At 46.0% G+C, this 25,515-nt stretch overlaps 1 protein-coding gene across 1 annotated transcript; it reads right to left on the reverse strand.

Annotated features, from left to right (window-relative positions):
- Positions 1-8,495: 8,495 nt before the first annotated feature.
- Positions 8,496-25,072, reverse strand: LOC140720143 (zinc-binding protein A33-like). Its single transcript, XM_073035029.1, has 5 exons — positions 25,028-25,072; positions 21,841-22,074; positions 20,148-20,170; positions 19,942-20,060; positions 8,496-9,070 (listed from the first exon to the last, which is right to left on the reverse strand). Exons 1-5 carry the CDS (start codon positions 25,070-25,072, stop codon positions 8,496-8,498), a joined length of 996 nt encoding a protein of 331 aa, XP_072891130.1.
- Between the last annotated feature and the right edge of the window lie 443 nt (positions 25,073-25,515).

Below are 25,515 nucleotides of genomic sequence, written 5' to 3' on the forward strand. Positions count from 1 at the left end.
TTCTTCAAATTTGTATGTCCTGCTTCTTTCATTATCTTTCTCAAAGGTGCCACAATCTCAGCATATTCTCCTATCCAATCTGAGCCAGTCCTCTACCACATCATTTACCGCTCGCAAATCATGCACCAAACTCCACTTAGATTTATCTGCTTTTAAGACCGGCAGCAACGGGGTATTGCATGGACTGTGTGTTCTTTCAAGCACTCCTATTTCAAGCAACCCCTGCACTGTCGATGCTATTCCCTCTTCTGCTTCTGGTCTTAGAGGGTATTGTGGTCTCCTGGGTGGAATTGCTCCCCTTTTCAGCTTTATTTCCACCGGACTAGCTGTTTTTATTTTCCCTACGTCCGTGTCATGCTGTGACCACAGAATAGACGGCAATTCATTTAACCTTTTATCTTTCTGCTGGCCTCTTTCCTTTCCCAGCACGGGCATGTGTGGTTGGGAAGTTATTTCGACCTCTCTCACTGTCCCTACCATATCTACACTTACCATTATTTTAATACAATTGTTGTCTTCTGATATCCACACCTCTGGCGTGATTTTCCTCCACACTGTTACGGTTTCAGCACTCTTAAAAAAGGGTCCTAAGTCTTTAGACTGATATCCCTTATTTACCAACAACGTTACGTGGGGCGCAGCCTCCGGTATCCTGTACCATTTTTCTAAAAAGGTGTCCCACTTAACTTTTAAAGCTGCCCCTTGCTTTCCAATTATCACAGCCTCCCCTTCCAGGTGCTGCTGGGTACATGCCTCCAGGTGCCATTTCTCCTCTAACTCCCTGTTCTGAGTCTCGTCAAAAATCACTGTACAATGTAGCTCAGATTTGGGCATTACAGCCCTGGGTAACATAACCTGCACGCCCTTTTTCCATTTTTCCCAGGCTTCCTGAATCTGATCTGCGATGTCTCCTATCCAAAAGACATTAGCCTTCTTGTCTTCTCGCACTATCAATTGAGCCCCTGCTCTTTCCACACTCAGCGCATTTCTGGTGCATTCTAATTTTAATTCCAATTTCAAAAAGGCATCTCTGCCTAACAAATTAATCGGAGTTCCTTTAAATACTAGCACCGGCAAAACAATTTCTTTATTTCCCATTCTCAGCCGTGCACTGTGTCAACTGTGTTTTCCCCGAGAACCCTACCGTCTTAATAAACTTTCCTGACATGGGAAGCTGAAGGGCATACTGTGGCTGTACACAAGTGTGCGTGGCTCCAGTATCTATCATCATTGGTGTCAGTTGCCCTTCTAACATAACCTGAACAATGAGTTCCTCATCTGCCTTCCTTGTTATCACTGGGTAATGTCCCTTCCCACTCAAGTTCTCGGGGCACCCCTAATACTTCGCATAGGGTTTCACAGGTCCGCTTGGGCCTGTGGGGGCTGGTCCTTGGCTAAACTTTAGTTCCCTTCTTATCGGTTCCTGCTGTTATGTGACAGGCCATAGTGCAAACGGACAATCTCTTCTCTTGTGACCTGGCTGATTACATTCCCAGCACAATCTCTCTACCTCTCTTTCCCCCTGTTTCCTCACTGGTCCCCTTTGCCCATAGCTCCTCTGTCCCCCTCCTTGGGGCTTCCAGTCCTGTCTGGGCTGTTTGAATTTAGTCTGTTCCTGATAGGGCATTTGTGGGAATGCTCCCCCAAAGACAATTATTGGCATGGGGTTTTCCAGCCCTTGTCTTACAGTATGATCGGTCCCTCCATATAGCAGTGCTTTGTCCAGTTCGATGGCTGTACTCGAACCGATGGTTGCTGGCAGCATCTTTTTGTTTTTCTCTTTTTCCTTTTTGAGTTCTTCGAGCTGCATTTGTATTAACTTTCTTTGCACCTCTTCCTGCTGCTCAGCCAACCTTCGTTCGTCTTTCCGGTATTTTTCAACCGCATGGACTACATGGTCACTAAATTCTTGTGGGGTCATTGACGTCAGCCCAACCACTTCCTCCAGTTTGGATTTTACTTGTGGAAGCATTGCATCCAAAATGCTATGTCGGAACAGTGAGGTCATAAATAAGCCATTCTCCACCTCTTGCTCAGTCTCCAGTCTCCACCTTTTCAACTGGTTTTCTACGTAGGCTGCCGGGTTTTCAGTGTCTCCCAGTGGATCCCCTTTTAAGGCTTTGGGGTCCACTTTGGGTGGATAAATCTGAGGGCCTGCCATACCCTCTGCCTCACTCTGTCAAACCCATCTCCATCAGTTCTTGGGTCGTTCGAGTTTACTTTGCCAGCCATTTCCATTAGTTCGTTAAATTTGGAGGTTCCCATCAACCTTATCAACAGTGCCTTCAAATCTCCCATAGCCAATAATCGTCCCGCTGTTTCTTCTTCAAAGGCTCTAATCCATTTCCCTGCTCCTTCATGTAGATTGGGCAGAGTGTTTTTCAGCCCTTCTAGGTCCTGGGATCCCCAAGGGATATACTGCACTTGTCCTGATCTTTTAACTAACAATGGCATCATTCTTCCTCCTTCTTCCCACCTGCCCTGTCTCTCCTCCTCACCTGACTCCCCATCTGTCTCAGGGTATGTTTTTACTGCCTCCCACTCAAATGTCTCCGGGGTCCTGCTCTTCCCTCGGTCTCCCTGTGGAGTCCTTCCTTTGTGTCCTGATTCAATACTTGGTTGGCCCCTGGAGTATTTTTTGCATCTCTTCTGGCAATCCCCCCTCAGTAACTTATCTAGCTCTCTCTCTACTTCCGCAAGTCGCTCCCCTACCGCCACCTTCTGCTCTTCTAGGTTTCTGCCTCCTACCTCCTCTCCACAAATTCTCGTATCCTCTCTCTTTCCACTTAACTCTTGCTCCTCCAATGAGTCACCTTCTCTTTCTTTCTGTCCGTGTCTGTACACCTGTGGCAGGGACTCCTCATGATCCTTACTCGTGCTTGTTTCCCTTCTCTCTTGTGTTTCTCCAAGACTCTCATCTCCTATCTTTTTCCACCTCTTCTTGAATGCCTCATCTCTTCCTGCCCTGATGAGCCACTTTCTTCTCTAATCTGTTTATTTCTATAGTATAACCGATACTCCTCATACTCCTTTTCCTCTCTTAAGTATTTCATCCGTTCAATCACTTCTTCCATTTCTCTCTGTACCTGTTCCACCTTTATCCTTTATGCCTGTATCTCCTTCCATTTCGCCGCTTTTTCCTTCTCGTATTGTTTTTTCTCCTCTTCATTATCCCAAACCTGTACTTCTCCCTGCATGTTTACTGTTCCCGTCAGCAGGGGGCACTGCTTAGGGGTTCCTTCCTCATTATAGGGAGGGGGTTTCTCTGTTTCTTTCGCATCCGGGTACGGAGCCGAAGCCAGCTTCTCACCGTACTTTTCTCTCTCTAACAGGCAGTTTCTCCAGCACCTTAGTGTCTTCCTCGCTTGTAATCAATATTGTACCTGTCCTCCTCAGCCTTTCTCCCTCCGTTCTGAATAGTTTTAGCACTTCCATTTCTCGTTTTCTTTTTTGCCCTCTTTTCTTAGATTTATCCCTTGGTTTGTAATTTTTAATTAGTCTCTCCATTTCTTCGCACAAACTTATATCAATCGTTCCTTCTCTTGGCCACTTTGTGACCAGGTTTTTGGTTCTTTTTTCCCATTTTTCTGAAGTTTTTGTGATCTCACATTTATCTATCGGGAATTTTTTGCTCAGAATCTCTACTGCCGTTCCTTTACCTGTCATGTTATTCTCTCTTTTAAGGTATTTCAGAGATTCACAGTTCGTTTACTGGATAATATTTACTCTAATTCTATGCCTAGTCTATCGTCTATCTACCAGCGCTTTAAAGTATATATTGGACTGTCCTTGTTTCCTATTCTGTTCTGCCCGTGCAGACCTCTATTCAGAGCGGTATCCACAGAATTTTCTCTTTGCACCTCGTCTATTCAGACCCTTATCTCTTAAGGCGGTATCCACGAGGATTTTCTACTCTAATTCTATTCTACTTTCCCTGCCCGATCAGCCCTTCGTTTCATACGAAGCGGTACCCACAGGGATTTACCAACACCACGTGGAATTTTTTTTAACTTCTTATTAACTTATTTGTACTTACCCTCACTGCAGTGTTCTTGATCAATCCTCTGAGCCTCCTGTTAACCCCCAATTCTGCCAGATTATTTGGACCGGAGAGACCCTTCGGCAGTGGTTCCACACTTCTGAGACTCCAAGACCTCCCCAAAGCCAACAGAATTCTTAGTCCAAATTGTCGCAAAAAGCGCTTACCTTTTGTTTGGGTACACCCTTAATTCTGTTAGCCTTGTGGGGTCCGTAGAGGACGGGGAAGCGTCCCCAATCTGCCGTTTCCTTTCCGCGGGTCTCTTTCCAGTCCTGCCGCGGTCGCCAATTTTGTCGTGGTTTCTCGTGCCTCACAAATGACCAAGAGACGCAGAAGATTCTTCAAGAAAGGTTAAACTTTAATTTGCAAATCAAAGCTGAGACAGTCATTGAGCTAGTCGCTGATTGCCCACCGATCCTCGGACCCAGCATTTTTTATAGCAATCTCCTGGTCCAGTTGCATTAGCATATGTAATCGATCTGTAGTTGCGTATCACACGTACCACACGTACATCTTGCCACTATTGTTTTTACCCATTGACTTAATCATGTTCTAATCTACATCTCTTAGCTACCTCTCATTAACACACCATTGTCTTCTACATTCTTAAGATTTCATTCTCCTACTAAATTGAGTACATGCATATCAAATAGCAAGTTTCAAAACTGACTTCATAGTTTTGGTTACACAGCAAAATTTATACTTTTATACTCCAATAGCGGGAGCGCTAATTAAGTCTGCTGGCCACGGTCCATCACGCGATCTTTCCATTTCTGTGAGACATTTTGTCGCCACACCCGTCCCTCTGCTCACTTGCACTTTTCAAGATCCCAGGTTCCTCCAATGGCCAAAATTCATTCCACAACTTCTTATTCATCCGCGTGCTCAGTCTCCGTAAATCTGTCTCGTTTCCAGGGAATTCTTTACACATTTTCCATAATGGCGTATTTGGTCCTGATTTATCCAGAGTCTGGCCCATTTTGGTAACTTACTCTCGCATCCACTTCAGTTTCCTGACCTCCGGGTGGCAGATTTCTGCTCTTAATCACCAGTCTAAGGCGGGATGCGGTTTCAGTTGGATGTTGGAACCAGACCTTAGTCAAATTAAAATTAATGATGTATTGCTCCGGAGCTTCCAACCCTAAACCCCACGTAGGGACTCTAACCCAGCTTCCTATACCAGGGGACTCGAACCACAAACTATTTTACCAGGGGACTCGAACCCCAAACTATTTTACCGGGGACTCGAACCCCGAACTATTTGTAACCAGGGGACTCAAACCCCAAACTTTTTAACCAGGGGACTCGAACCCCAAACTTTTATGTAGTTCTCACCTGTTATCCGTGTCTCCCAACTGAGGTTCTCCGTTTTGGTCCGTGGAGGCTGTAGGATGGTCAGCCGGAGCCGAAGGGGTCGGAACGGGGAGTCAGAGAGGGAGAGAGAGACCGAGAAAAATCTCTCGGAGGGCCCTTCCGTCTCAACCCTCTCGTACCTGCCCGCCGACCGCTTACACCGGATCCCCGAACTGCCAGCCGTTAGGCTCCTGGCTGGCTCGCCAAATTGTCAACCTGTAACTGTTACCAGCTCAGTTGAGGAAAAACACCAGAGACACAAAATTACCTCTGAAAAGGTTTTTATTCAGAGGAGTTCGCAGCCCCACGCACTTCGGGCGTAAGGTAGCCAACTCCCAATTTGTCGGTTTACAAAGGTCATACTTATACCCAAAAGCAGGGTACTACATTCGCAAATATGGTTACCGATTCGAATTCATCAATTGATTGGCTATTGCATAGCTAAGCATGCGAAATACTCAGAATTTAGCAAAGGTTAAAGCGTAATACCTAGAATTAATACTGACGTACTTCAGGACACTTGAATTAGGTATCCTTAAAATATTTTGCCAAGCACATTGTTTTGTGGTTGTAGGTTCTCTTTTCCTTGTGGTCTCCACGTCTGGCCTGGCACCTTATTTTAGCTACCTCTCCTTACTTCCCCAATGACGTACCTCTCTCTTGTCCTGTCTACATATTTTGCTACACTTACCCCTCGCCCACCCCCTTACCCTCTTCACATTCTCATCCTAATCTAAGTGGAAAGAACCTACTCGCATTTACTGTCTATACCCCTCATAATTTTATATACCTCTATCAAATTCCCCCTCATTCTTCTACGATCCGAGGAATAAAGTCCTAACCTGTTCAATCTTTCCCTGTAACTCAACTCCTGAAGACCTGGCAACATCCCAGTAAATCTTCTCTGCACTCTTTCAATCTTACTGATATCCTTCGTAAATTAGGTGACCAGAACTGCAAATAATATTCCAAATTTGGCCTCACCAATAACATATACAACCTCACCAAAACATCCCAACTCCTATACTCAGTACTTTGATTTATGAATGCCAAGATGCCAAAAGCCTTCACAACCCTGTCTACCTGTGACGCCACTTCCAGGGAATTATGTAGCTGAACTCCCAGATCCCTTTGTTTCTCCGCACTCCTCAGCGCCCTACCATTTACTGTGTATGTCCTACCTTGGTTTGTCCTTCCAAAATGCAACACCTCACGCTTGTCTGCATTAAATTCCATCTGCCATTTTCTGGCCCATTTTTCCAGTTGGTCCAGATCCCTCGGCAAGCTTTGAAAGCCTTCCTCTCTGTCCACAACGCCTCCAATCTTGGTGTCATCAGCAAAATTGCTGATCCAATTGACCACATCTATATCATTGATATAGACAACAAACAACAATAGTCCCAGCACAGATCCCTGAGGCACACCACTGGTCACAGGCCTCCAGTCTGAGAAGCAATCATCCACTACCACTCTCTGTCTTCTCCCACACAGCCAATTTCGAATCCAGTTTCCAACCTCTCCATGGATATCTAGTGTCTGAACCTTCTGAACTAACCTCCCAGGTGGGACCTTGTCAAAGGCCTTACTGAAGTTCATGTAGACAACATCCACAACCTTTCCTTCATCTACTTTCTTGGTCACCTCCTCGAAAAAAACTCTACAAGATTTGTTAAACACGATCTACCACGCACAAAGCCATACTGACTATCCTTAATCAGCCATTGGCTGTCCAAATACTTGTATATCCGATCTCTCAGAACATCTTCCAATTATTTACCTATTACTGATGTCAGGATCACCGGCCTGTAATTACCTGGTTTACTATTGGAGCCTTTTTAAAACAATGGAATAACAAGAGCTACCCTCCAATCCTCCGGCACTGCACCGGTGGCTGAGGACATTTTAAGTATTTCTGTCAGGACCCCTGCAATTTCTACTCTAGTCTTTCTCAAGGTCCCAAGAAATATGAAGTCAGGGCCGGGGGATTTATCTACCTTTATGCGCTGTAAAGCAGCAAGCACCTCCTCCTCTTTAATCTACAAATGTTCCATGACACTACTGCTTGTTTCCCTTCCTTCCATATACACTATGCCAGTTTCCTGAGTAAATACCGATGCAAAAAAAAAAACTGTTTAAGATCTCCCCCATTTCGTGAGGCTCCACATTCTGATCTTCTAGGGAACGATTCTGTCCCTTACTATCCATTTACTCTCAATATATTTGTAGAAATATTTACCTTCACATTATCTGCCAAAGCAACCTCATGTCTTTTTGCCTTCCTGATTTCCTTCTTTAGTATTTTCTTACATTTTCTATACTCTTCAAGTATCTCATTTGCACTTTGTTGCCTATACCTGCTATACACTTCTCCCTTTTTCTTAACCAGATCGCCAATATCCTTTGAAAACCAAGGTTCCCTATGCCTGTTAACTTTGCCTTTAATCCTGGCCGGAACGTGCAGACTCTGCACTAGCAAAATTTCACCTTTGAACTTACTGAACACATCCTTGCCAGAAAAAAGAATTGTTCCCAATCCACTCTTCCTAGATCCTTTTTCATTTTCACGAAATTTGCCCTTCTCCAATTTTACCAGAACATTAAGCTGCCAGTTCTGCCCCTCCTGCCACCAAGTCTCACTGATAGCAGTAATGTCGTAATCCCACGTGTCAACCCACGCCCTAAACTCATCTGCTTTACCTGCAATACTCCTTGCATTGAAATAGATGTACCTGAGAATGTTTATATCATGCAAAAATTTTTTTTTCATTTCTGTCCTCTCATGTTCCTTATCCTCCTCCACCTCACTATCTGCTCTAACACTCTGGTTCCCCTCCCTCTGCAAATCTGGATTAAATCCCCCGGAGCAGCACTGGCAAATATACCCGCAAGAATGTTAGTTTCCTCACACCCCCCCCCCCCCAGTTCAGGGGCAAACCGTCCCGTCGGAACAGGCCCAACCTTCCGGGGAACAAAGCCCAATTGTCCAGAAACATGAAGCCCTCCCTCCTGCACCATCTCCTTAGCCACGTATTTAGCTGCACTCTCCGCACATTTATATTTACAGGGACTTTACTCCTGACGCCGTTCCCGGGACCCGACCCGTTTACAGACCCGGAGCGGAACCGGAGCAAATTCTCAGCCACTGGTTTACATCCCAGGTCGCGAAGAAAGGATAAAGTTTCCCCGTGAATTTATTCCCAGTGAAGGTGTGGAGATGGGACTTGGTCTCCGCGTTGTAAAATGAAACTGTCCCGGACTCGTAACTGAGATAAACTCCCACCCTCCCGGGGATGGGACCGGCAGCGAGACGGGACTCGGGGGAGGGGCGAACACAGGACACGTCATAATCCCGACGTAACACGTCACAATCCCGATGTAACACGTCACAATGCAGCCCGATGACCCAGAATCCGGTCTCCGGACTCAGTCTGACCCGTCTCTTCCTCTTCACAGACTCTGCGGCGACTCCCAGACACCAGAGCCGATTCCCCGTCACCTCCACCTGCCAGTAATGTCTTCCCGATGTGAATCCCTCCGATCCCAGCACACAATCCCAGAATGTGAATCTCTTCCCGGTGTCAGGGAGATCCCTCCAGGTCCCGGTACATCTCACACTCTTCCGATCCTCAGACACCTCGACCCACGGATTCGCCGTTTCCACATCCAGGGTGACAGAGACTGGGGGGAGAAGCAGAGAATTAGAGAGTCCCCGGGGATCGGGGGGAGGGGGGGAGACTCGTGCAGCGCGGCCCCGGGGATCGGGGCGAGACTCGGACAGCGCGGTCCCGGGGATCGGGGGGAGACTCGGGCAGCGCGGCCCCGGGGATCGGGGCGAGACTCGGACAGCGCGGTCCCGGGGATCGGGGCGAGGCTCGGACAGCGTGGCCCAGGGGATCGGGGGGAATCTCGGGCAGCGGCCCCGCGGATCGTGGGGAGACTCGGACGGCGCGGCCCGGGGATCGGGGGGAGACTCGGGCAGCGCGGCCCCGGGTATCGAGGGGGAGACTCGGGCAGCGCGGCCCCGGGGATCGGGGGGAGACTCGGGCGGCGCGGCCCCGGATCGGGGGGGGGGGGGGCGGAAGACTCGGGAAGCTTTTGACTCCACAAAAGCGGATGGACAACATAGGTCTTGATAAAGTGTTTCAGTCTGAACCGTTGAATGTTTACTCTTTTCCATAGAAACTTCCCGGCCTGCTGTTCCCCCAACAATTTGTGTGTGTTACTCTGCTTTAAATATACTCAATTATTTGGCCTCCACAGCTGCCTGTGGCAGATTCACTATCCAGTGGATAAAGGAATTCCTCCTCATCTCTGTCCTAAATGGACAACCCTATAGTCGGAGGCTGTGCTTACCGTTCTCGACCAACCCACATCCTCCCAACATCAACTCTCTCCAGACAGGTGTCAGAGAGATCTGGCGAGACCCTTCATCAGGACCTGTGTAGCTTGAATTACCAGCATCTGCAGACTTTCTCCTGTTTGATTTTTAAAGCAGAAGTTAATAAGTAAACTTCTTGATCAGTCAGAGTCCCAAAAGTTATGGGGAGGAGGCGGGACAATAGGGTTGTGTGGGATAATAAATCAGCTATTCTTCTAAACACCAGTGAGTACAGGCCCAGAACCAACAAACACTCCTCAAATGTTAACTCTTTCATTCCCGGATTCAATCTTCTCTGAACCCTGACCAATGTCAGAACATCCTTTCTTAAATAAGGAGCCCAAAACTGCACACAGTATTCCAAGTGAGGTCTTACTATTGCCTTATAGAGCCTCAACATCACATCCCTGCTCTTATTCTCTATTCCTCTGGAAATGAATGCCAACATTGCATTCACCTTCTTCACCACCGACTCAACCTGGAGGTTAACCTCAAGTCCTTAAGGGTATCCTGCACGAGCACTCCCAAGTCCCATTGCATCTCAGAACTTTGAATTCTCTCTCCATTTAAATAGCCTGCCCGTTTATTTCTTCCACCATCGTGCATGACCATACACTTTTCGACATTGTATTTCATTTGCCACTTCTTTGACCATTCTCCCAATCTATCCAAGTCACTCTCCAGACTCTCTGTTTCCCCTGTGGAACACCACTGGTAACCGGCAGACAACCAGAATGGGATCCTTTATTCCCACTCTCTGTTTCCTATCAATCAGCCAACGCTCTATCCACATATGTAACTTTCCCGCAGTGCCATGGGCTTTTATCTTGTTTGTCAGGCAGGATTTTCCTTTAAGGAAACCATGCTGAGTTTGGCCTATCTTGTCATATGACTCCGTAACATCATCCTTGACAATTGACTCCAGAAACCTCCCAACCACTTCTCAAGCTAACAGGTCTATAATTTACATTTTGCTTCCTTGCCCCTTTCTTAAATACCAGAGTGGCATTTACAATCTTCCACTCCTCCGGAACCATGCCAGAATCTATTGACTTTTGAAAGATCATTGCTAATGCCTCCGCGATCTCCACAGCTACTTCCTTCAAAACACAAGGGTGCATTCCATCTGGTCCTGGAGATTTATCTCCCCTTCGACTATTCAGCTTCCTGAGTACTTTCTCTGTCGTAATTGTGACTGCCACACTTCTCTTCCCTGACACCCTTGAGTGTCCGGTATACTGCTGATATCTTCCTCAGTGAGGACTGATGCAAATACTCATTCAGTTCCTCAGCCATCTCCTTATCTCCCATTACAATTTCTCCAGCATCATTTTCTATCTGTCCTATATTCACTCTCACCCGTTTTTTATTCTTTATATACTTGAAAAAGCTTTTATTATCTTCTTTGATATTATTTGCTAGCTTCCTTTCATAGTTCATCTTTTCCCTCTTAATGGCCTTCTTAGTTTCCTTTTGTAAGCTTTTAAAAACTTCCCAATCCTCTGACTTCCCGCTAATTTTTGCTTCATTGAATGCCCTCTCCTTTGCTTTTACTTTGGCTTTGACTTCTCTTGTCAGCCACGGTCGCATCGTGTATCCATTCGAAAATTTCTTCTTTTTTGGAATATATCTGTGTTGCACATTCCTCACTTCTCGCATAAACTCCAGCCACTGCTGCTCTGCCGTCCTCCCGCTAGTGTCCCTTTCCAGTCAAATTTGGCCAGTTCCTCTCTCGTGCCACTGTAATTTCCTTTACTCCACTGCAATACCGACACATCGGATTTCGGCTTCTCTTTCTCAAATTTCACAGTGAACTCAATCATGTTACGATCACTGCCTCCTAGCGGTTCCTTCACCTCAATCTCTCTAATCACCTCTGGGTCATTACACAATATCCAATCCAGTACCTCTGATCCCCTAGTGGTCTCAACAACAAGCTGTTCTGAAAAACCATCTCGTAGACATTCTACAAATTCTCTCTCTTGAGATCCAGTGTCGACCTGATTTTCCCAATCCACTCGCATGTTAAAATCCCCCACAATTGTCATAACACTGCCCTTCTGACAAGCCTTTTCTATTTCCTGTTGTAATTTGTAGTCCACCTCACTGCAGCTGTTAGGAGGCCTGTAGATAACAGCCATCAGGGTCCTTTTACCCCTGCTATTTCTTAGCTCAACCCAGAAAGATTCTGCACCTTCCGATCCTATATCACCTCTTTCTAATGATTTAATATCATTTCTTACCAATAAAGCCACGCCACCCCCTCTGCCTACCTGCCTATCCTTCCGATACACCGTGTATCCTTGGACGTTCAGCTCTAAGAGACATGCATCCTTTAGCCACGTCTCAGTGATGGCCACAAAATTATACCTGACAATCTGTAGCTGTACGACAAGATCATCCACCTTATTCCTTATGCTGTGTGTATTTAAGTTTAACACCTTAAGTCCAGTATTTGGCACTTTTTGTTTTGATTGCACTGCAACTCATCCCATTGGCTGCAAATTTGCCTCATCGCCTGCCTGTCCTTCCTGGCATCTTTACTGCTCACTATCTTAGATTTATTTCTGTTTTCCCCCTCCTCCGCTCTATCATTCCAGTTTCCCATCCCCCTGCCAAATTAGTTTAAACCCTCCCTAACAGCTCTATTAAACATTCCCGCTACGATATTGATCCCCCTTCGGGTTCAGGTGTAACCCGTACCCTGGCACATGGAAGGCACATGCAGTACCTGTCTGTTCCCCTGACTATGGAATCCCCTATGACTACCGCATTCCTCTTCTCCCTCCTTCCCTCCTGCACAACAGCGCCAGGCTCAGTGCCAGAGACCGTGGCCGTCCCCTGTCAGGTCATCCCCCTCAACAGCATCCGAAACGATATACTTGTTGCTGAGGGGGGCAGCCACAGGGGTGCTCTCCACTATCCGGGCATTTCCCTTTCCTCTCCTGACAGTCACCCAGTTTTCTGACCCCTGTAGCCTAGGGATGACTACCTCCCTGTAGCTCCTGTCTATCACCTCTTCATTTTCTCTAATAAGCAGTAGGTCATCAAGCTGCAGCTCCAGATCCCTAACACGGTCTCCGAGGAGCTGAATCTCGGTTCACCTGGCGCAGATGTGACTATCAGGGAGGCTGGAGGTCTCCCAGGATTCCCACATCTGACACCCTGAACAAAGCACTAACCCTGCAGACATACTATCTAATTCTACAGGAATGAAACAAAGAAAGATACCAAACACACAAACTTTTTAAACTGTTAGCTAATGTGCCCTGCTGTTCCCCCGTCCGTCCGGGCCGATTTGCCAAGGGAAGGAAAAGAGTCGGTGCCTCGCTCTCGCCTCTTCCCGTTACCGCCTAAGCCCGTTGAGCCAAAGCCCTACACTCTGCTGCCACCCACTCCGCTGCCCGCTGTATCGGGTGGTCATCTTTTTAAACTCTCCGCGCTGTCCTGCGCAGTCTCGCCGTTCTTGAATGCGAAGTTTTTTTTTAAAAAACTGCCTTCCTTCAGAATTTAGCTCCCACGCCGCCCTTCTTGTCCAATCTAAAAAAACACTTTCAGTCCTGTATTCATCAGCCTATTCCACACTGTCCACACGAAATTCAGCAAGGCCTTTGATAACATATATAACATATAACAATCACAGCATGGAAACAGGCCATCTCGGCCCTCCTCGTCCGTGCCGAACATCGGTTCGTCCTGCGTCCCGCCCACTGACACTCCAGCCAATGGAGGCAAGATACTCCCAGTGGTGTTCTCTGATTGGCTGTGAGTGTGTACGAGGGCGGGCTGCTGCCGGGGGGGGGGGGGGGGGGGGGGGGTGGCTGGAGATGTCAGTCACAGTTTGTACTCAGAATCAAAGCAAGTTCACCGAGCCTCAAAGTTCAAAGTAAATATTATTATTTTTTTTAAGTTTGTATTGAACACAAACAAAAACAGAAACACTAAACATACGCTAACAAAGCCAGAGAATCACACAAAAGCAGCAACAAATATATAACCATTAACTTTAAATATACAAATAAACAAGGAAATCCACTCTAAATACTGTTGGACAGAAGGAACTATATCTAAAAGAAGTCACAAAACAGGAATATTTACAGAGATAACACAAAACGTTGACCGATTTATACAGTCTTTACAGTTTTCTGTTTATGGGAAGTTTTCAGAGTATAAACGTATAGTTTATATACGTTTGACGTTTGAAGTCTGACGTAAATATCTAAATGAAGGTTTCTTATTGCTGTGTTTGCATTTATGGATATAAAATTTGCTGCAAATTAACAAAAGATTTATGATAAAGAATTGATCCCTGTGAGATTTGGTGTTATTAGTAAACCCAAATAAGACATTTTGAAAACAAAAAGTAAAATCCACATTAATATAACCATATAACCATATAACAATCACAGCACGGAAACAGGCCATTCCGGCCCTCCTAGTCTCCACTCCTTTCCTGTCCATATACCTATCCAATGTTACCCTAAATGACACAACTGAACTGGCCTCTATTACTTCTACAGGAAGCTCATTCCACACAGCTATCACTCTCTCTGAGTAACGAAATACCCCCTCGTGTTTCCCTTAAACTTTTGCCCCCTAACTCTCAAATCATGTCCTCTCGTTTGAATCTCCCCTACTCTCAATGGAAACAGCCTATTGACGTCAACTCTATCGAGGTAATTTTAAATACCTCGATCAAATCCCCCCTCAACCTTCTACGCTCCAATGAATAGAGACCTAACTTGTTCAACCTTTCTCTGTAACTTAAGTGCTGAAACCCAGGTAACATCCTAGTAAATCGTTTCTACACTCTCTCTAATTTATTGATATCTTTCCTATAATTCGGTGACCAGAACTGTACACAACATTCCAAATTTGGCCTTACCAATGCCTTGTACAATTTTAAAATTACATCCCAACTTCTGTACTCAATGCTCTGATTAATAAAGGTCAGTGTTCCAAAAGCCTTCTTCACCACCCTATCTACATGAGACTCCACCTTCACACTGTTATTCCTAGATCTCTCTGTCCAACTGCATTCCTCAATGCCCTACCATTTACCCTGTATGTTCTATTTGGATTATTACTGCCAAAATGTAGAACCTCACACTTCTCAGCATTAAACTCCATCTGCCAACGTTCAGCCCATTCTTCTAACCGGCATAAATCTCCCTGCAAGCTTTGAAAACCCACCTCATTATCCACAACACCTCCTACCTTAGTATCATCGGCATACTTACTAATCCAATTTACCACCCCATCATCACCCCACCACCCCATCATTATGGGGTGGTAATATACATAAATTTGTAATTTATGTATATTACAAACAACATTGGGCCCAAAACAGATCCTCCATCCCGATAAACAATTATCCACCACTACTCTCTGGCATCTCCCATCTAGCCACTGTTGAATCCATTTTATTACTCCAGCATTAATACCTAACGACTGAACCTTCTTAACTAACCTTCCATGTGGAACTTTGTCAAAGGCCTTGCTGAAGTCCATATAGACTACATCCACTGCCTTACCCTCGTCAACATTCCTCGTAACTTCTTCAAAAAATTCAATAAGGTTTGTCAAACATGACCTTCCACGCACAAATCCATGCTGGCTACTCCTAATCAGATGCTGTTTATCCAGATAATTATAAATACTATCTCTAAGAATACTTTCCATTAATTTACCCACAACTGATGTCAAACTGACAGGTCTATAATTGCCAGGCTTACTTCTAGAACCCTTTTTAAACAATGGAACCACATGAGCAATGCGCCAATCCTCCGGCACAATCCCCGTTTCTAATGACATCTGAAAGATCTCCGTCAGAGCTCCTGCTATCTCTACACAAACTTCCCTCAAGGTCCTGGGGAATATCCTGTCAGGATCTGGAGATTTATCCAATTTTAAATTTCTTAAAAGCGCCAGTACTTCCACCTCTTTAATTGTCATAGGTTCCATAACTTCCTTACTTGTTTCCCACACCTTACACAATTCAATATCCTTCTCCTTAGTGAATACCGAAGAGAAGAAATCGTTCAAAATCTCTCCCATCTCCCTCGGCTCCACACATAGCTGACCACCCTGATTCTTTAAGGGACCAATTTTATCCCTCACTATCCTCTTGATGTCGATGATAGACCACACTTGGAGTATTGTCTGCATTTCCGGTTACCGAATATGGGGAGGATGTCATTACACTGGACAGGAGGCTTCAGGAGGATGTTACCAGGACTAGGGGCTTGGGTTAAAAGCAGAGAGTGGATAAGCTTGGGCTATTCACCTGTAGTGTAGGATTTTCAGGTGTGATCCCTTATCAAGGTAAATTATTCATAAGGAGCTTAAATAACATTTATTTTTCCAAGAAATGGGAGTACAGAACCAGAGGCCTCAGATTGAAAGAGAGACAGGAATTTTTTCTGAGTGGTCTATCGGGTAATATTCTCATAGAGAGGGAGGTTGGTAAATGGAATTTGCCCTCAAACACTGTAGAAACAGGTAAAAATAAAATATTTTAAAATAAATTTGGGCAGGTACACAGATGGGAAATGGTTAGAGGGATGGGGGGGCAAACACACACAAAGGGGACGTGCTCAAGAAGACATCTTAGTCTTGCAGATTGATGAAGTGGGCCGTGGGTTCAACATCCATCAAACCCTCCCAGATCATCCTCCTGAGGAATCTCACCCCGGAGTCTGTCTGTTAAGTGTTGATGTGACGTCACGTCAGAGGGTAGCTCAGTGCCACAGAACAGACAGACTGGGTAAGGACGGCAGATTTCAATCCTAAATGGGAATTTGTACCTATTTCTGTGGCCGTTTGTCGCACTCTGATAGTATATTGTGTGTGTGTGTGTGTGTGTGTGTGTGTGTGTGTGTGTGTGTGTGTGTGTGTGTGTGTGTGTGTGTGTGTGTGTGTGTGTGTGTGTGTGTGTGTGTGTGTGTGTGTGTGTTGATTGTGGTAAATATCCGTGTGGTGTGTATACACATTGAAGGAGAGTGTGCAGATTGAAGAATTAGTATGTTACAGTGTATCATCACATGTCTGGTGTGTGTTGACAATGTGTCACACGTGATTGAGTTGTTTAAATGAATAAATGACTGTCTCTGAAGAGATTGGTATCCAGGTTACTGAGGGAAATAACAACATACATTGCTGAGGCTCTGACTACAATCTGCCAGTCCTTCCTGTGTATGTGTGTGAGGGAGCTTTGCCAGGCCGGTTATGCTGTGTGTGCTTCTCCCGAGATGAAATCTTGACCCACGTCAATGCTTGTTGGTGTATCCGAGTTCATTCTCACAATGCTACAATGTAGTGGTCTGACCACCATAAGACATAGGAGCAGAATTAGGCCATTTGCCTATCGAGTCTGCTCCGCCATTCAATCATGGCTGATCCTTTTTTTCCCTCCTCAGCCCCACTCCCTGGTCTTCTCTCCATAACCTTTGATGCTGTTCAATCTGGAACCTATCAAGCTCTGCCTTAAATACACACAACGTTCCACAAATTCAACAGCCGCTGGCTCAAATTTCTTCGCATCTGTTTTAAATAGACCCCCCTCTATCTTGAGGCTGTGCCCTCTTGTCCTAAACTCCACCACCATGGGAAACATTCTTTCCACATCTACTCTGTCTAGGACTTTCAACATTCGAAAGGTTTCAATAAGATCCCCCCTCATCTTTCTAAATTCCAGCGAGTACAGACACAGAGCTATCAAACGTTCCTCGTATGAGAACCCTTTCATTCCTGGAATCATCCTTATGAAATGAACCTTCTGCAATGCCAGCACATCTTTTCTGAGAAATATTGTTCAGAATACTCAAGGTGAGGCCTCACCAGCGCCTTATAAAGCCTCAGCATCACATCCCTGCTCTTGAATTGAATGCTATTCTGAACCACAGATTAAAAGCCAGGAGCAACAGGGTCTGGGACAGCTTCTTCAACCAGGCCATCAGACTGATTAACTCATGTGGACACAACTGAATTTCTATGTTATATTAACCAGCCTGTTGTACATATTATTTATCATAAATTACTATCAATTGCAAATTGCACATTTAGACGGAGATGTAACATAAAGATTTTTAGTCCTCAGGTATATGAAGGATGTAAGTAATAAAGTCAATTGAATTCAAATCAATTTCTTGTTTTTTTTTTCATCCCAATCATTCTTTCAGTTCCTCACCGTAGATATTTAAAAGCTTTCCAACCCTCCGTCTTCCTGCTATTTTTTGTGTCGTTGTATGTCCTCTCTTTTACCTTTACATTAAGTTGTCTTCCCTTGTCAGCCACGGTTTTACTATTTTGCCATTTGAGTATTTATTTATTTTTGGAATACATCTATCCTTCACCTTCCTCATTTTCCCAGAAACTGACATCATTTCTGCTCTGCTCTCATCCCTGCCAGCATCTCCTTCCAATTTGCTTTGGCCAACTCCTCTCTCAGACCACTGTAATTTCTTTTACTCCTCTGAAATACTACAATGTCAGACTTTACTGTCTCCTTATCAAATTTCAAGTTGAACTCAGCATGTTGTGAGCACTGCTTCCTAAGGTTTCTTTTAACTACTCACCTCTGGTTCAATACATAACACCCAATCCAGTAGAGCTGTTCCCCGAGTAGGCTCAATGACAAACTGCTCTAGAAAGCCATCACATTGCATTCAACAAACTCACTCTCTTGAGATCCTTTACCAACCTGATTTTCCCAATTGATCTGCATGTTGAGATCTCCCATGATTATCATAACATTGTCCTTTTCATCAGCCTTTTCTATTTCCAGTTGTAATCTGCGGGCCTTAACCCACTGACTGTTGGGAGGCCTGTATTTGACTGGTGTCAGTGTCATTTTTTACTTTTTACAGTTTCTTACCTCAACCCACAAGGATTCAACATCTTCCAATCCTATGTCACATCTAGCTGATGATTTACCAGCAGATACACCACCCCCTCACCCAACCTTCCTATACCACCGATACATTGTGTAACCTTGGACATTCAGCTCCCAACTACAACCATCCTTCAGCCACGATTCCGTGATGCCTGACAATCGGTAATAGTGCAACAAGATCATCCACCTTATTTCTCATACTCAATGCATTGAGATATAACACTTTGTGTACTGTATCTACAACCCTTTTAAATTCTGCATCTCTAATGCACTGATACTCACCTTGCTGGCTGCAATTTTATCCTCATATCTGTCATGTCGGACAGTCTGACTGCATGCTATCTTTTGCATTTTACCATCAGTCCTAACCCTTCATTCCAGTTCCCAACCCCCTCTAAATTAGGTTAAACCCTCCCCAACAGCTCCATCAAACCTCTCTGAGAATATTGTCTCTCTCAGGTGCAGGTGCAACCCATCCCTTTCGAGCAGGTCATTCCTCCTCCGGAAGAGATCTCATTGATCCAAGAACCTGAAGCCCTGACCCTTGCATCAGCTTCCAGCCATCTTTAATCTGCCAGATTGTCCTGTTTCTACCCTCACCAGCACGTGGCACAGGCAGCAATCCAGAAATTACAACCCTGGAGGTACTGCTTCTGAACTTTCTACCAAGCTCTCCAAATTCTATTTTCAGGACCTCTTTGCTTTTACTTCCAATGTCATTGGTCGCAAAATACAACAAGATATCTGGCTGTTATACCTCCCTTTCTAAAATGCTACAGACACGATCTGAGAAGTCCCTGACCCTGGCACCTGGGAGGCAACATACCATTCAAGTGTCCCATTCACATCCATAAATTCTCCTGTCTGTTCCCCGAACAATTGAGTCCCCTATCACTACTGCTCCCTCTTCTCCCTCTAACAACAGTGAGAGTTGCCGATCCAGAAGGGGGAAGACCTGCGTCAATCAGATACTGGACTCACAGGGCACAAAGTAATGGAACTAATGTAATTGGAACCAATATGAACCAAGATATCTGGCTGTTTTATCTTCCTCTCGGAAATGCTGCGGACACGATCCGAGTCGTCCCACCCTGGCACCTGGGAGGCAACATACCATTCGGGTGTCCCATTCACGTCCACAGATTCTCCTGTCTGCTCCCCCGATGATTGGAATAAACTTCAGTTCCCTATCAGCCTATTATTACTGCCAATCTTTGCCTCAAATTATCTTAATTGTGTCTCATAAACAAGGAGAAAATAAAACTTTGTAAGTTTTACCTCGGTTAATGTCATTAAGTGTTTCTCTCAACACTGTGTTCAACAAATAGATGTGATCGAATTTTTCAACCGGTAGGGCCTCATCTGTCACTGACAATTCCTGGACATCATCACTGATTCTGTAAATGTTAAACTGCTGGTGATAAACTGGAATTTTGAACTATTTTACAAATCCATAGAGGGTTTCAGTAAAGAGCATGTCCTACCTCCTGTTCCGACGAGCTTCCTCCTGAAATAAATAAAAACACAAATCTGATTAGACTTGGATCTACTGTCCACATCCTGAATTTCATCCAAATCATTACAAGATGTTGAAAATTCCCATTCCCACAGTCACACACACACACCAGCAATACAGAACCACGGGGAAAATTACAGGGAAAGTTGCTGAAAGTTAGACCATTACTGAGAGGATGAAACTGACAGGAAAGACAGGACAGGCTGTGCATTACCATTTGGATAAAGCGTCAGAATAATAAAATGGAACAATTGAAGATTAGTGATGGATTTGATTGCGCGAAGGTGGAAAAAGTACCTCATTATGGCGAACACGAGAGGACACAGGTGCTTGGAAGTAGTACGGAGGAGATGTCAGGTAAGTGTCTTGGAATGGGTGGAATGAGCTGTCGGCAACGAAGGTGGAGGCGGATGCGATAGGGTCTTTCACAAGACTCCTACACAGGTACATGGAGCTTGGAAAAATAGAGAGCTATGGCTAACTCGAGGTAATTTCTAAAGTCAGTAGATGTTCGGCACAGCATTGTGGGCCAAAGAGACTGTATTGTGCTGTAGGTTTTCTTTGTTTCTATGTTTCTATTTATGGGGAGACCTTCAGTCAAAAATAAAATGCCAGGTGGTTTTTAATAAAACCCACAAGAAATTTAGTGAAGTGGATGTGGAAATCAATGCCACAGGAGTGGTTGAAGTGGATCAGCAGACATTGAATGTAATGGGGAGGCTGGATAAAAACGTGAGGGGCCAGGGAGTTCGGGGCACTGTTGCTGGGTGCAGTGAGTAGGTGGCAGGAGGCTTGTGGCCGAGGGGAAATTGATAGAAGATGGAGCGAATGGCCTGCTCATGACGGAGAATGGGACACAATCCCATGTAAAACTAATTCGAAAATGTAGAGACAGTGAAAGTTTCTGTAATCTGATGGAAACCGGATATGGAGGATAAGTCTGATGTGTGGGTCACATTCTTTGTTCTCACTGATTGACAGAGAGACCCTCACACACACCGCACCAGACACATTTACAGCCTGTGACTGGAACTGTGTGTTAATGGGAGTTTTAGAGGATATTTAATGCGGTAATTAAGGACACAATCAGCAGCTCTGTGTTATGATCAGAGTAAATCATTTCAGTGAAGATTGCAGCATTCTGTCCTGGGACGTACAGAAGTTGTGGAAGTCCAGTTTTGGGACAACAACCCTGAACAGTTGCATCAATTGTCTGGAGAGAAACGGTTTACTGCCATTTGTAAATGCTGGGTGTAGGAGCAACACGTCTGTTTTCTGTCTGCATTGTATTCTGGTTACGTGTTTATTACGATAACCAGTCACGTGAGTGGGGATGTGGGTAAAAGCAAAGGGAATAAGTTACGTATTCATACTTTGTTCTGGGCTGTTTTAAGCCAGGGACTGGCAGATGCTATATCTTTGACTGATACGTTGCAGAATAATATTCCGTCACCTTGAGAAAAATCGAATATCAATCTCTGTCTCCGAATGTCATTAGCGGAGTGATTGGAGGTTCGTCATGAAAGGAGAATACTCTGTGTGAGGTCACCAGCAGCGGCAATTGATTTGCTAGAATTGGCCGCTGTGCTGTGTTTATTTCAAATATACCACTGTTCACTTAGTTCAATTTGACAGAAATAAATTGAAATATATTCCCTCACCTTGAGAAATATCACACCGTCTTTCTGATCCATCTGTTCCTTTAACTTGGTGATTTCCTCCTGAATAAACCTTATATTCTCTTGAATCTTAAGAAGATTTTTCTCCATTAAATTTAGAATCCTCGCGTCTTCCGTCCTGAGATCCCTGAGTAAGCTCTGCTCTTTCTCCGTGATAATCTGGCGCAGTTCAGCAAACTGGGATGTGACATGGGTCTGAACGCTGTGTGACTGTTCCTGTCGAATAAAAGGTGAAGATTAGTTTACTGCATTGCTGTGTTGTATTTCCTTTTGATACGAAGGTGACTGTTCGGCCTACTAGGGTCCATACTACCTCTGAGACATACCCGTCAACCCCATTCCCTCACGTTTTCCTGAAACCTATTCTCCCTCATTGACCCATTAACTCCCAGCTGATTCACATACACCCTTCCCCACCTTCACAGGGTTAATTGTAGTTAACCATTCATCCAGCATGTCCTTGGAATGTGTCTGAAACTGTCATGGCTACAGGGAGAGCATGCAAACTCCACACAGACAGCACCAGAGGTCAGGATCGAACCCAGGTCACTGGAGCTGCGATACTCTGCTATTCCACATTAAAGGGAGCAAAACTCGACAGTAATATCAGAAATTCCACTTAGGAAGCTTCACCCGAACTCCGGAAATCTTCTCTTTCTGTTGCTGCTCCTTTTCCTGGAAGTCTGATTTCTTTTTTGTGAGAGAGTCTAAGGAAGATTTTAGCTGATCCTGGAAGTCAGAGAGTGAAGGAAATAGAAACAAAGATGCATCAAAAGAAACAGGTGATCAAACCCGATTATCACACAAAATGCCGGAGGAACTCAATGAGTCAGGCAGCATATATTCAGGGGAAATAAACAGTCGGTGTTTCGGGATGAGACCCTTCATCAGGACTGGGAAGGAATGGGACAGAAGCCAGAATAAAAAGGTTGGGGATGAGAACCAGCTGACAGGTGACGGGTGAGACAACGTGAGGGGCAACGAGGGGGAGGGTGATGAAGTGAGAAGCTGAGAGGGGACAGGTGGAAGAGGTAAAGGGCTGGAGAAGAAGGAATCTGAGCGAGAGGAAAATCGACCATGGAGGAAAAAGGGGGATTTGGGGGCTGTTTGGGGACATGAATAGTGGTGAGGCAGGGGATGGTAGGAGTCAGGTGTCGCACTTGCCCCGTTTGCAGGTATCGGTGTCAGGAGAGAAATCAGTGGGGAGAAGCGAGTGGGTAACAGAATTACGTAGAGAGATCCCAAGAGAGCGGAGAGTTGTAGTGGAGAAGGGTGGGACTGGGCTTTTGAAGGGAAAGATGTGCTTCGTGGTAGAATCCCATTGGAGACGGCGAACGGTGGGGGGATGATGTGTTGTTTATGGAGGCTCGTGTCATGGACAATAGACGATGGGGAGAGTATCAAATTCGGATTACTTTTACCTTGTAGATTTTAACAGCTTCTTTAATCGGCTTGAAGCGGTGCTCTCTGTGTTCCTGCGCAACTGCACAGATCACACAGATTAGTGTCTTGTCCGTTTCACAAAACAGCTTCAGTTCTTCCTCATGTTCCTCGCAGTGAAGTTTACTTTCCTTCCCTTTCGGATTCAGGTTTAGATTTCGAGCTTTTTCAGCCAGATTTGCTAAGGCCCGATTCGCCCTGAGGGTGCGGTCAGCAATCGCCTCTCTACATTCCGGGCAGGAGTTTCTCTCCTCCCTTTCCCAACACCGTGTGATACAAGAGCGACAGAAGTTGTGTCTGCACTCCAGAATAACCGGATCGATGAAGAAATCCAGGCAGACGGGACAAATTACCTCCTCGGTCCAACTCTCGGCCTTTCTTTTCGAAGCCATGTTAACTCCCAGCACTTCCTGATTCAGAATGCTTTCACTTTCCGGGAAATGCTGATCCCCTGCAGTACCACGATTGTCCACTACGCGCGCTGCAGACTCGGGGAATGAACATTCTGCTGCTGGATATGTTCAGTGGAAATTTTGGTTAGTGTGGGATCAAAAACACATTAAACGGGCAACAGATAAGAAAACGCGGACATGGACTGTTTAAGCCCGGCTACGAGCGGAGGAGGGTTGGCGGCATGGCTACCAACCCATCTCTTAAAACCCCAGAGCAACAAAAACGTCAGCTGAATCTCCAAAGGCCTCATCCCTGCGGTCGGAAGGACCTTCCCCTGGAAGACGATTGAAGTCCTGCGCTGAAAGGAGAAGCCATGTGCCCCCCCCCCCCCCCCCCGGGGTGGTTCACTACTACAATAACTGTAAGGCTTCCTTAGCCAACCCGGCCTCCCCCTGTCCGGTGTAGAGGATCCCTGTAGTTCCAATGGTGTCCCTGTAGTCTGGAATGTGTCAGTCGGCAGCATTACTGTACGACAGGGGTTCCCAAACTTTTTCTATGCCAAAGACCAATCCCGATTGGTGACCCCTGCTTTCCGGACATCTCGATGTGATGGCAGGCCAACAAGTTTCGGACGTCTTTCCACAAGTTGATGATCTTCCAGCAGCACTCGCTGTCCGTTTTCCTGCGCGTCCTGGGAACAGCCCGAGGATCAGTGAGCCTTCTGTCACGCAGCTGCTGTGGCACAGGCCCTTGCATCTTTCTCCACAGATCTTCGCCAGCCCACAGTCCGCAAAGAGGTGAGTGACCGTCTCGTCTCCACTGCAGTAATCTCGGGGCAGCGCGCTGTGGGAGTGATCTCCGGGCATGCAGCAAGGATCAGACTGGGAGGGACCCTCTCGTCTCCACTGCAGTAATCTCGGGCAGCGCGCTGTGGGAGTGATCTCCGCGCATGCAGCAAAGATCAGACTGGGAGGGACCCTCTCGTCTCCACTGCAGTAATCTCGGGGCAGCGCGCTGTGGGAGTGATCTCCGGGCATGCAGCAAGGATCAGACTGGGAGGGACCCTCTCGTCTCCACTGCAGTAATCTCGGGCAGCGCGCTGTGGGAGTGATCTCCGCGCATGCAGCAAAGATCAGACTGGGAGGGACCCTCTCGTCTCCACTGCAGTAATCTCGGGACAGCGCGCTGTGGGAGTGATCTCCGGGCATGCAGCAAGGATCAGACTGGAAGGGCCCCTCTAGTCTCCACTGCAGTAATCTCGGGGCAGCGCGCTGTGGGAGTGATCTCCGGGCATGCAGCAAGGATCAGACTGGGAGGGGCCCTCTCGTCGCCAGACAGGCGAGGTCTTGCTGCCTGTTGGTGAGATCCGGTGCTGAGGCATTCCGCCAGATGGTCTGGACTGTCTGCTCAGGGAACCACTCCACTGTGTCCATCCAGTCCTTCTCCTGCAGTAACTGCAGGACATTCCGTGCTGACGACTGTCTGGTGTTCTTGTGGTCAAAGCTGCTGGTCTGAAAGAACTGTCACCAATTTCATTAACACAAGGTTCACATGGAGAAGCTTCCTGACTGAGACAGACACAGTCTCACAGGGCATTTACAGGGTAGGGGCAGGAATGATGATTCCCCTGGCTGGGGAGTGGAACCGGGGATCACAGACTCAAAATCCGAGATCACCTCAGCAGGACTGAGATGAGGAGAAAATTCCCCAACACAGTGCAGTGAACATTTCGAGTTTTCTCCACAGGTTTTCTAAATTAAACCGACATATTTAGGGGCTCGGCGATGTGGCAGCGTTGCAGGAAAGTGGTGCTGAGGTCAAAGA

The sequence above is a fragment of the Hemitrygon akajei genome, unplaced genomic scaffold (genome assembly GCF_048418815.1).
Source record: "Hemitrygon akajei unplaced genomic scaffold, sHemAka1.3 Scf000037, whole genome shotgun sequence".
NCBI classification, from domain to species: Eukaryota; Metazoa; Chordata; class Chondrichthyes; order Myliobatiformes; family Dasyatidae; genus Hemitrygon; species Hemitrygon akajei.